Source organism: Lichenostomus cassidix, chromosome 5, assembly GCF_008360975.1.
Source record: "Lichenostomus cassidix isolate B80296 chromosome 5, HeHo_3.0, whole genome shotgun sequence".
In the NCBI taxonomy this organism is placed as follows: domain Eukaryota; kingdom Metazoa; phylum Chordata; class Aves; order Passeriformes; family Meliphagidae; genus Lichenostomus; species Lichenostomus cassidix.
In genome coordinates this window covers 22,732,202-22,744,374 of record NC_139486.1, presented here as the reverse complement: position 1 = coordinate 22,744,374, position 12,173 = coordinate 22,732,202, and the positions used below count along the sequence as shown (strand labels likewise).

Below are 12,173 nucleotides of genomic sequence, written 5' to 3'. Positions count from 1 at the left end.
GAGGGTTGGGCAAGCAGCTGGTTTCCAGTTTGCTGGCCTCAGCAGATGGCGGCGGCGGGAACAGTCGCTGGGAGTTCCCACCCCGCAGGCACCCGGCGCAGCGGTCGAGGCCGGGGCGGCCCCGAGCTTCCCTCCTCTCCTGTCTGCCAGCAGCGCCTGCGCAACCCCCAGTGCAAAGGCAGCTTTTGGGATTTCAGGGGAACCACCCAGCCGGCCCTGGCGCGGGGAAACCGGGAATGCCGGTGGGTGGGTCTCTCCGCCAGCCACCCTCCTCGTCGGCTGTTTCACCTAGGAGGGCTCTGGCCGCCACACATTGTAAGGGAGGAAGCTGATGTCAGAGGGAAAGACGTCCGAAGCACACCCAAAGGCCGGCTGCCGGGGAGGAAAGAGTGCGCCAGGAGCAGGGCTCTCTGGAGCAGCCCCTGATGCCCCGGAACGCAGGGACGAGCTTTTGTGCTGTCTGGCCTCTGCTGGGCACTCCCGCTGCTGGCGACAGGAGCACGGTTGGCACTGGGTGGTCTGCTGGACAGTTTTGGCAGAGCAGGTTTTTCAGAGGATGCTGCTGGGAAAGAATGCTGAGGGATCAGGCCACTGTTCACGAGAAGGACCAGAAAACACTGCAAGATATGTGGTTCACTTCTCAGTTTCCACTTGTTTCAAGGCTAGATTTCTCGGGTTTGCTGGACATGCACTTCACATCCACACTCCACTCAGCAATCTGGATGATGCGCACAGCAGACCTGTGGCACATGTGCTGGGGGTGCTCAGCCAGTATCTGCAGCAGGGCAAGACCTCAAGTGCACTTCTCTCAGAGCAGTGCCTGAATGGTGGCCTCTGTGGCACAACCACCCGTTCGTCCGTCCGTCCGTCCATCCATCCATCCACCCCTTTGACCCTCCAAGCTCCGGGCTCTTCCTGCAGCTGGGCTGTTCACACTGCCGGCCAGGCTCCCCAGTGCAGCGGGCTGCACCGCTGATCTCAGTTAAAAATAAACCCTCCACCTCAGCGGCATTATTTTTAACCCTGGGCCCATCTCCCCGCTCAGGTTACCAGCCCGCGCTCTCCCGGCGCACGGCGCAGGGGCGCCCAGCAGCCACAAGCCGGCCGTGGGGCTGCCGGCTGAAGTGACCGCTGCTAACCCACGCCCCACACCGCTGCCTTCTGCCCGTGGGGGCTCCGGAGCTCCCCGGGCTGGGCCGGGCCGAGGTGCCCCGCCGGCAGCCGCGTGGGCAGGACGCCGGCGGGGGGGCTGGGGCCGCCACAGGCCCCGCCCGCGCTCGGCTGCCGCCTCCCAAACAAACAACAGCCGCTCCCGCTGCCATGGCGACCGCGCCGCGCCCCGCCCGCCGCCGTGGCGACGGGGCCCCGCCCCTCCCGCGCGGCTGACGCGCGCTCCGCCGGGGGGAGGCGGGAGGGGGAGGCCATGACGTCGCATGCCCGTTTCCACGGGAACTACGAGCCTACGTCACGGGTTTGTGTGTTGTCAACGTCCCGCCGTCTCCCGGGCAACGTCAGGCGCCCGGCCCGGCCCCGGCAACAGCGCCGCTATTGGCCGGGAGGGCCGCGGGGCGGGGCCCGCGCGCGCCGGCTCCGCCCCCTCCCCGCGGCCGTGGCGGGTGCGGCGCGCGCGGTGTGCGCGCCCGGGGCCGGGGTGCGGCGGAGCCGCGGAGCCGGGGCTGTGTGTCTGATGGCCCCGGGCCCAGCGGGCACAAAAGGGACTGTCGGGCTTGAGCCCAGCTGGAAATCAAGCACCACGCAGCTGCTCGCTCAACTCCCCCCTCTCCCCACCACCCCGGTGAAATGGGGAGGAGGTAAAACTTGTAGATTGAGATTAGGACAGGATAATAATTTTAAAATAGGTAAAATACAATAATAATGACAAATAATAGCAATAATAATGATAATGACAATAAAAGGGAAAGGAGATAAAACCAAACATGTGATGCACAATACAATTGCTCACCACCCCACTGGCTGATGCCAGACCCCAGCCCATCACAGCGATTTGTGTCTCTCTGGGGTTGCCAGGTTGACAGCACAGCTTTTTACAATATTTTAGGAGTTTTTCTGGATTCTGCACTTGTCTGGGGGTAAGATGCAAACACCTTGGGGGTGTCCACTGCCCTAGGTACTTACCCATACAATCCCACATGCACTACCTGCCATTCTGAACGTGCAGGCTGACAGGGTGGGAAGATCTGGAAGCCTGGCTGGGATGTTGGCATCAACAAGCACCCCAAAACTCCAGTGTCCAGTGCAGGTAGGCCTGGCAGCATGGAGGGGTCCTGCACAGCTGTGCTGCATGGCAGCAGGGAGGCAGGGTGGTGTGTGCTGGGTGGGGCCAAGTGCCCGGTGCCCCACTTCAGCTGCATGAGCTCAAACCCACAGCTCCATACTCCAATTCCTCACCGGCGCCAGGCCATTCTCTCCAGACTGTCTCCAGCTCCCTGGGAGATGCTGGGTTTTCCTTGGGAAGGCAGGAGGGAGCCCCTGTTTAGAGGAACCAGGGGCAGGGAGCCCTCCAGGCCACCCTACTGGGGCTCTGTGCTGAAGCACAGGGCGCCCTTCTCTCCAGGCTGGTGCCTGCCCACATCTGCACTGGCACTCAGTGCCCAGGGAGGCCAGCACCGTCAAGTGGTGTCTCACACGAGTGAGAGGTGCCAGTTTTGCAGCCCACTGAGCTCTGTTGAGATCCTAAAGCAAATAGTGACAAAACAAGTTATTCTGACCTCACTGGCTTGGCGGTTGTGCCCCTGGCAGCCAGGCTCCTGGGAGGAGAGCACAGAGGACAGGTCCTCCATGTGTAATCACCAAGTCAAACAGTCCCAAACTGGACTGCTGTACCTCTTCTGTGAAAGGTCCTTGAGTTTCCAGGCCTAGACTCTCTGGCATATTTATTGTCTACATGTTTAACATATGACCTTGACATGGAAGGAAATGGACAATGTCTTCAGATGCTGGTAAGGGCCTGGATGATGGCAAGAGCTTTTCTTGACTTGGAACAAGCTGTGATTTGGTAGCAGTGAACAAGAGAGACTCCTCCAGCCCCTGTTCACTGTGCCAAGGTGGAGCAGAGCACACAGATGATCTGTAAATGTCCTACTCCTCCTAGGTCTCTCTGCACAAGCATATGCTTAGCTCTGGTTGCGCAGAGACTTAGGAATGAGTTAACACAAAAGATGTTTCCTCTTCCAGGAGCTACCCCCAGCCAAACCAAATTGCTTGGCAGATCTGGATGCATGGGGAGGATCAAAGCCTTGGGGCTGGGCTGGCAGTGCTCTGCACTGTTTACATGTTTACGTATTCATGGCACTGTTCATCCAAGATGATTTAATAATATTGAGTTTTGTATTTGTTACGTTTCTTAAATACCATCTAAGGAACCTCAGCTTCCTGGGGTATTCCCGATGTTTGTTCCTAGGGCAGAGAAGGCCAGCTCACTGCAGAGACATGCCTTATTATTTATTTTCTTTCTCTGTTACTGGGGTCTCTATTCCTGCAGTGGCAGCATCTTTGCACTGAGCTGACTGTTCCCTTTGGCTCTGCCTTGAGTGCAGCCTGACTGTCCAGCCAGAGGCACGGCTCAGTCGGAAAGGGTGCAAACACCTTGCTTTCAAGTCTTGCCATTTCTTTTCAGCAGCAGCAACCGAAAGTCACTCCCCTGTGGGCCAGGGCGGGCTGAGTCTTTGTGAGTCCCTGTGACAGCCCTATCACTACAAGAGTCGAGGACTTGAGAAGGGAGATCTTACTTGTGTTTGTGGCTGTCCTTCAGGGCAGTCCGCCTGGCATGTTGGTCTCTGCAACTGAATGGCACAGGAGGAAGGTGATCTGGGGACTGCTTCCAGTTGAAGTAGGGTTATTTCTGCAGACAGTGACAAAAGCTCAGACTGTCCTTCTTCCTCCCAGACCATCCTCAGCTTTGTGATCCTTTGTTTGTCCTGAGTCCCCTTGAGCATTTCTTTCCCCAGAGCACTCCCCAGTCACAACAGCTAGAAGGTTTCTTTCTGTCCTGAGCTAAACAATTTTCAACATCCTGTCCCTTCACTTCAGCTGCTTTGTTCTCCATCTGCAACAAAATCTCCTTAGCTAAGCATAGTGGCATTTTCCTCCTTCTTCTCAGCACTTCCTCCTTTGCTACCTTTGGCCCATTTTACTCAAGAGCCACTGCACCAATAGAGGAGCAGGACCCCTTTACCCGGCCCCAGTCCCTTTACCCAGCCCCCAGCCCAGATGGCACAAACATCAATATCACTGCCCAGCCCCTCAGGAAAGAGGTAGCTTGTGCAATGTGACCATCCAGCTCCCACCTCCAGAAAGCTCTTGGACACAACAGGAAGCCCAAGTGTTCACTTGATTGTGTGGGGTTTTATTGCAGGCATCTTGTGGGGTTCCATCAAGGAAATCAAATCTGTGCTCACCTCGTTTGGATCTTGTCTGATTATCAGAAAAGTCCTGCATCAGCCTGTCTGTCACTGAGTTTGATCATGCTGCCTCTCATCAAGCACGTTTTCCTCTCCTCTCCTCCCAGCCGGTCAATGCCCTGGAATTATAACTGTGAGGATGCACAACGCCCTGGGATGGGCCTACGGTGCTGGGGCTGGCGGGGAGATAAGAGGCCAGCCTAGCCACAGTGTTCCAGCTTTGTCACACTGCCATGGCACACGTGGTGCATTAGCGGCGGCAGCAGCAGGAGTTTTGGAGTTCTGTCTGGAGAACTTTGTGTCTGAATTACTCCAGGTTGTGAACCCTGGCTCGTGGGGTGATGGCTGCCAGCCTGACCCTGGGGCAATGGGGTGCGGAGGAAGTGCCGCGATGGGCGAAGCTCTTTCAGACCTGCTGGCTGTGAGAGATGCATGGGTTCCTCAGTGTGTGGACCAAGGTCCAGCCGTGACTGGTGAGCTAGTATCCACCATGGTGCAGGCAAATAGTGGTAAGAGCAGGTGGGATGTCTTGACAGCATCATCCACAGTAATTGGCAGCCCGTGGCATGTGGCTGTGTGACCACGAGATGCCGGGATGTCTCTGCTCATGGTGTTTATTTTTTAGGATGTCCCTGTCACACATTCAGCTGCTGTGATTATTAATTACTATTTATACTTTGCTTTGGGTATGCACCGTACTTTTAAGACCAGAAGAGGTGGGAGCCCTGCCCTCCTGGAAGTTCCCAGGCTAGGTGGGAGGGCTATAGTGTCTTGGGGGGAGTTCAGGCCACTTGGATAACATACTAAGGGCCCTTCCTCCACCCTTTACTCCACAGCCACATCAACATAGGGGGCAGGCTCCCATCAGTGGTTTACCAGCCCCCTTTCCTGCTTTTCCATCCTGTTTTCTTCTGAGCCCTGCAGCCTCTGCCTGGCTCCACAAGCCTCCCTGGGGCCAAGTGGATGGAACGGATCCCGTGTATCATGCTGGGAGTGAATGCAGTGTGGGACATCAGGAACAGTGGGTGTGCAGTTGTGTGCAGGGAGAATTTCACTAATGCCCCTGGAGCCTGCCCACAAAGTCTGTACTGCAACAGGTACTCAGGTTGTGTGGCTCCTCTGATAGTATGGGCAGGATGCTTGGCCAGGCAGTGATGACTTCTAAGTGCAGGGGAGCTATTTCTTGGTGTCCACAGCAGTGCCCCTTGCATGCCAGCACTGCTGCTGGACTCTGACTGCCTGGTCTCCTTCCCAATGACCCCAACAGCCCCTGGTTAGCTGGAGGCAGATGTCCATCTTGTTGTGTGCCTGGAGAGGGAACATGGAACTATGCTGCAGTCAGTGCTGCTGACAGAGAGGGGGTTGGAGCTGTCATGAGACTACAAAAGGGCCATGCTGCTGGCATGAACTTTCCTCTGGTGCATGGCAAAATTTAGGCACAACCATCTCTTTCCCCTGAAGTGGGTTTTGGCTGTGCAATTGCACTGGCCCACACACGTCAGGTGGTTTTCTGGTGTGATTTTGCAAGGCCAGGCTCAGTTACAAGCTCAGATGAAGGAGGGGTGTGAAAGTAGGGCCAAGGTCCAGTGCTGCACTCTGAGACTTAGGAGCTCACTGTTCTGTTGTTAAGTCTCGGAGCTGCAAGCTTTCCCATCTTCCTGCTTGGAAGGAGCAGAAGTGGAGGCCAGGCAGGTGGAAGGGTTCTGTTGGTATGCAGAACAAGATCCTTATTGGATGAGTGCTATCCTTCTGCCCCGCCGGCACCATTGGGATGCCCAAGAAATGCAGTGGGTGTGGTCTCTTCTGTCTGGCCAGGCATCTGGGTAGAGCCATCTCCCCGCTGGTGATAGTCAGCAGCCACCTCCTCCTCATGAGCACAGGACCCAGAGGTGCAGCGGGCTTGTCTGGAGAAAGCAAAAAGTTCCTAGAAGTATGTGTCCCTGCAGCTGAGGCCCAGCCAAGCACCAACAGAGCCTGGCAAAACCCTGCTGGCTCTGGTTGTACAGGTTTAATAATGTAGTTTTCACTGAACTCATGCTCTGGTTCTCAGCTTGCACTAATTTATGAGGGTCTAATGTCTCTGCCCATTCCCAGCTGGTAAGGGAGGAGCCTCTGTCAGCCTGGCATGCTGGTGAGGGCAACTGTGTCACCCGGGCAGGAGAGTTCACACTCTGACTCTGTTTTGTCCCTGCGGTACTGCCTGCTTCCTTTTTTTGTTCTCACACATACTGCGGTAAAACGTGTGCACCCTGTGTTTGGAGCAAACAACAAACCCACGTCATGTGTTTTCACTTTCTCTGTTTCGGTGCCTCCACGTGTTAAAAATGTGTGGCGTCCATGCACTTTCCATTTGGTACAAACAGATCATGCTTGGTTGCCAGTGGAGATGGCAACAAATGGTTTGCATGAGCACCACAAAAATATTGTGGGCTTTGGTGAAATGGGTTATCCCCCCTGATTTCCAGACACTTATTTTGAGGAAAGTAGTTTGGCTAGAGGAACCCTGGGGCGGTTTGTGGACAGCAGGCTAAGCACTGTTTTTCTGAAATGTGCCTTGCAAATGCCTGGGATTGGAAACTGTGTCAGAGGCTCTTGACCATGCTGGGCACCAGTGCATCAACCCAGGCCCTGCTGCAGAAATGGCTGCAGAAGTTTGGCCTGTTGCTCACCGCTGGCGGGGTTGGCAGGGTTGTGGCTTTGCTAATCTGCTGGCACATCCCTCCTCTGGGCAATGCTGAGGGCCTCCTCTCCTGCAGCCTAGGGCTCCTGCAGAGACCATGTTTGCCCCACTACTTCAGCAGCTGGCATGAGGGAAGTGCTGGCGGGGGCTAAGAACCCGTGGTAGCACAGGAACCTGGGGTGACTGATGCCTGCCCTGAGATGGACTAGCCCGTTGGGCCAGCATTGAGCTGATGAGAGTAGCACTGGCCCCTCGGGTCCTTTCCCAGGGAGTGGTGTGGGCCGTGAGCTGCGGCAGTCCTTGGCTGTCCCCTCTGCTCTGACGGGCAGTTCAGAAATAGCAGCTGGCCCAGTTCTCCCGCCCCCGTGGCCCAGATCTCTAAGAACGGCGGTTGCTCGCGCAGCAACAGCAACAGCAGCAGCATCAAGCGCTGCATTTAGCCCATGAGCTCAAACAGAGGGAGAGGCTGCCAGCAGGATCCCAGCCTGGCTGGGTGACGCTCCTGCCTGGAGACTGCGCTGCGGGCTCTGTTTGTTGCTGTAAACACGCTCCCTGCTGCAGCTTCCCTGTTACTATCTATAGCCGCGATCTCTTGGCTCCCGTGCAAGGCGAGTCTGCGGTCTGGCTCCCACCTTAGCCTGACCTGAGCCAGGGCTGCCTGACATCCCCGTCGTGGGTGGGTGTCTCCGGGCTTCGCTGCAACAAGGATCAAAACAAAACCCAAACTGGAGGAAAGGACGAGCCTCACCCCTCTCTCTCCTCGTCGGTGGTTTCCCGGTGGCCTCTTGCCCATGCTCTTGGCGGCTATCCCAGCCCCCCCGAGCACTGCTCCCAAGCTCTCCCGACATTCCCGGGGGGCTGCAGCCCCTCAGCCTTCCCTGGCAGGGCTTCCCACCGCCCTGTGCCATTACCCTCATTCTCGACTCTTACAAACATACATAATAGACAAGTTAATAGTGACACATGAGCGTAAAGCGCTCCTCGCTGCAGGGAGGGGTGTAGGTTTAACTTTCCGTGCGTGGGTCCCGCCGAGTACCTGTGCCCAGTTAAGGGCAGACCCCGCTCAGTGCTGGCGATGGGGCTTGACTTGCAGCGCAAAGCGCACCTCTGCCGCACCAGGCCCCTTATTCGCCGCCTTCCTTGGAGCATCTTGCTCCGCGTCGGGGCTGTGCGGGGCCTCGCTGAGGGGAGGGGGTCACCTGCTGCGGCACGGCACCCCCAAGGGCAGTGTCGGTGCCCCAGAGCCCTGGCAGGATCTCGCCAGGCGGGAGAGGGGAGAGGGGGAGGGGCAGTCGCGTCCCGAACCATCCCGTCCCGCGCGCCGCCCGCCCGCCGCACTTGGCTGCAGCCTGGAGCGCTTCCCGTCAGTCACGCCCCCCATCTCACAGGATGTATCCCATATAAGGATATCTGCGTCAGTGGGTTCCCGAGACCGGCCGTACCACTCCGCGCGGGGGGGAAGCCCCATGGCCGCTCCCTCCCGCTCTGCCCTGGGTCCCCTCCGCCCCCGCGGCCGACCCCCACCCCATGGCGCGGGTCTCTCCTGCGGGGGGCGGTGGCAGACGGCGCGCGGGGCGGCCCCGGGGAGGCGCGGGGCGGGCGCTGGGCGGGCGCGGGCGGGTGGCTCCCCCCGTGGGTGCGGGTGGCGCGTCCCCGGTGACGTCGTCGGGAGGGTATAAAAGGGAGGCGCGGCGCGGTACTCCAGCAGCTCAGGCAGCCCCGGCGGTGGAGCGGAGAGACGCGCGGCGCGGACCGGGCACAGGGACGCACGCAGCCGACCCCTCCTCGCTTCATCCCCAAGGACGCTTCGCCACCGTCGCATCACCTCTCACCTCCGGCTTGCGCGCACCGAGCCGCAATGATGTACCAGGGCTTCGCCGGAGAGTACGAGGCGCCGTCCTCCCGCTGCAGCAGCGCTTCCCCGGCCGGGGACAGCCTCACCTATTACCCCTCCCCGGCTGACTCCTTCTCGAGTATGGGATCGCCTGTCAACCCGCAGGTGAGTCGCCGAGCGTGCCGGCTGCACTCTTGCCCGGGGCAGGAGCACTCAAGAGGGGAGGGGACGGGACGGGACGGGACGGCAACGGGTGGTGCCGGGCTGGCGGTGTCCCCGGAGGAGGTCATGCCGGGGACTGGCGTGGGGAGCGGCCCCGGTGCCGAGGCGGGGCGGTCGGGGGGTGCCGTGGCTCGGGCCGCGCTCTGCGGCGGGTGTGTAAAGCGGCTTCATTGATAAAACGCGAGTTCATTGAGGAGACTCCGGAGCGGCGTCTGCGTCAGCGCGGACGTCAGAGATATTTATAACAGGCCGCTCTCGTGTGGAGCCGGCGCTGGCAGCGCGGCGCCGCGGCCCCGGGGACGGCGGGGAGCGGTCCGGGCGCTCCGCTGACGGCAGTTCCCCCTTCTTCTGACCTACAGGACTTCTGCACCGACCTGGCCGCCTCCAGCGCCAGCTTCGTGCCTACGGTGACGGCCATCTCCACCAGCCCCGACCTGCAGTGGCTGGTGCAACCCACTCTCATCTCTTCAGTGGCCCCCTCCCAGAGCCGCGGGCACCCCTATGGCGTCTCAGCGCCCGCCCCCGCCACCTACTCCCGCCCCGCAGTGCTGAAGGCGCCGGGCGGCCGCGGGCAGAGCATTGGCCGCCGGGGCAAAGTCGAGCAGGTGAGCGCGGACTGGAGTTGTCGGGGGCATGGGGGGGATTGGGGAGACGCGCGGCCGGTGGGCTGCCCCGGCCGGGGCGCACTGGGCTGGCAGCGGTACTGAACGGCCTCTCTCTGCCCGCAGCTGTCCCCGGAGGAGGAGGAAAAGAGAAGGATCCGCCGGGAACGGAACAAGATGGCAGCGGCCAAGTGCCGCAACCGGCGGCGGGAGCTCACCGACACGCTGCAGGCGGTAAGTGCTGCTCGGGAGGTGGCGGGGGAAGAGGGAGTACCCGGGGGCGGGGGTGGCAGGAGGAAAGGGACTCCAGCCGGGAGTGATGCCGGCCCTGGCTGATAGCCTGCTCTCTCTGCAGGAGACCGACCAGCTGGAGGAGGAGAAGTCCGCGCTGCAGGCGGAGATTGCCAACCTGCTGAAGGAGAAGGAGAAGCTGGAGTTTATCCTGGCGGCCCACCGGCCCGCCTGCAAGATGCCCGAGGAGTTGTGCTTTTCCGAGGAGCTGGCAGCTGCCGGCGCTGCTACCGCGCTGGACCTGGGCACCCCCAGCCCCCCCATGACCGAGGAGGCTGCCTTTGCTCTGCCGCTGATGCCTGAAGCGCCGCCGGCCGTGCCGCCTAAGGAGACCAGCAGCAGCGGGCTGGAGCTCAAGGCTGAGCCCTTCGATGAGCTGCTCTTCTCCACGGGGCCGCGGGAGGCCTCTCGCTCTGTGCCCGACATGGACCTGCCTGGGGCCTCCTCCTTCTACCCGTCGGACTGGGAGTCGCTGACCGCCGGGACCAGCGGTGAGCTGGAGCCCCTCTGCACCCCTGTGGTGACCTGCACTCCGTGTCCCAGCACCTACACCTCCACCTTCGTCTTCACCTACCCCGAGGCAGACCCCTTCCCCAGCTGTGCTGCCGCGCACCGGAAGGGCAGCAGCAGCAATGAGCCCTCGTCTGACTCCCTCAGCTCCCCCACCCTCCTGGCCTTGTGAAGGGCTCCAGCATTGACTGACCTGCTGGGCCCCGTCCCCTGCCCATGCACCCCCACGGACTTGCAGCTGTGCCCCATGGGGCTCCCCAGGCCTGGGGAAGGCCCTGCCACCGCCACCCCCTGTCTGGCCTGGTGCCCCGGGGCCTGGCAGAGCGTCATGCACCGAGGTCTCTTACCTCTTCCAGAGATGTAGCAAATCGCATGGAGTTTGTCTTGTCCCCAGTGGCCCATCCATGAGAGCTGGTAGTCTGTAGCATGTCCCACATGGCTGGGTAGGTGACTCCCTTCCCTTCTTAGTATCACTAGCATTAACTAATTAATCTCTTGGTTTTAAATGATTGGAATTTAACCTGGTGCTGGGTATCTCCAACTCGTATCTAGTGCAGCTGATTAACAATAACTACTGTGTTCCTGGCAATATCGTGTTCTGATGACTTAGCAATGACCCATCTTACGTGGGGGGAAAGAGACTCTATTTTATTTTCTAGTAGGTAGATAAATAGCTATATCCATGTACTGTAGTTCTACATTGATGTTCATTGTAACTTTACTGATCATGCATTGTTGAGGTGGTCTGAATGTTCTGACATAAGTTTTCCATGAAAACGTTTTTATTGTGTTTTTAATTTATTAAGACGGATTCTCAGATATTTATATTTTTATTTTATTTTTTTCTACCTTGAGGTCTTTTTTGACATGTGGAAAGTGAATTTGGATGAAACTTAAGCATTGTTTGCTTATTTATTGTTCAGAGACATTGTCAATAAAAGCATTTAAGTTGACTGCTGGAACTGTCCTTGTGTTACCTTTTGCATTCGCTTCCCTGCAACCTCAAAGGGGTTCCCTAGGCTCTAATTTGGGCTGGACTTTATAAACAGCAGACATCTGCTATCTGCCTGAGGCTTAGGGTGCATCATGGTGGGAATACCATTTAGGCCAGCCCTGTCCTTGTGCTGGTGTTAGTCAGGGCTGGCTGCGGTTACACCCATCCTAGTGGGCACCAGGGTCACTCCTTATAGCCTTCCCTGGCTGATCTGTCTGGGTCTGGTCCCCTTCTGTGTGTGCCACCTCCTGTGGCCTTTCAGCAATCAGCTGGAGGTCTTGCTGTAAAGGTGGCTAAAGGGGCAGCTGAGTTTGTGCATCTGAATCAGGGAGGCCACCTCTAGGCTGGGGCCCACAAGATTATTTCCATGTGCCTAACAGCCCAACTTCCTTCTTCTCCTGGGTGAGAAGTGGGCATGCACCCTGGCTCTGGGTGGCCCTGGATGTGGTCTGGTTCCTCTAGGAGTAGCTATGGCCTATCTTCTTTGGGACATGAGGGGAGGAGAATTGCATTCTTCAGTTTGGGCTGAGTGGTATAAGGCACACCACTGGCCCTTCAGTTTCTATTAAAGCTAGCCCAGTCCTTGAATGAATGAGTTATGGCAAATGGCACACACATT

At 58.6% G+C, this 12,173-nt stretch overlaps 1 protein-coding gene across 1 annotated transcript; it reads left to right on the top strand.

The window, feature by feature from the left end:
• Nucleotides 1-8,794: 8,794 nt before the first annotated feature.
• On the top strand, nucleotides 8,795-11,513 carry FOS (Fos proto-oncogene, AP-1 transcription factor subunit). Its single transcript, XM_085061746.1, has 4 exons — nucleotides 8,795-9,100; nucleotides 9,517-9,762; nucleotides 9,886-9,993; nucleotides 10,115-11,513. The coding sequence occupies exons 1-4, from the start codon at nucleotides 8,960-8,962 to the stop codon at nucleotides 10,730-10,732; spliced, it is 1,113 nt and encodes a 370-aa protein (XP_084917872.1). The 5' UTR covers nucleotides 8,795-8,959; the 3' UTR covers nucleotides 10,733-11,513.
• Nucleotides 11,514-12,173: the final 660 nt, after the last annotated feature.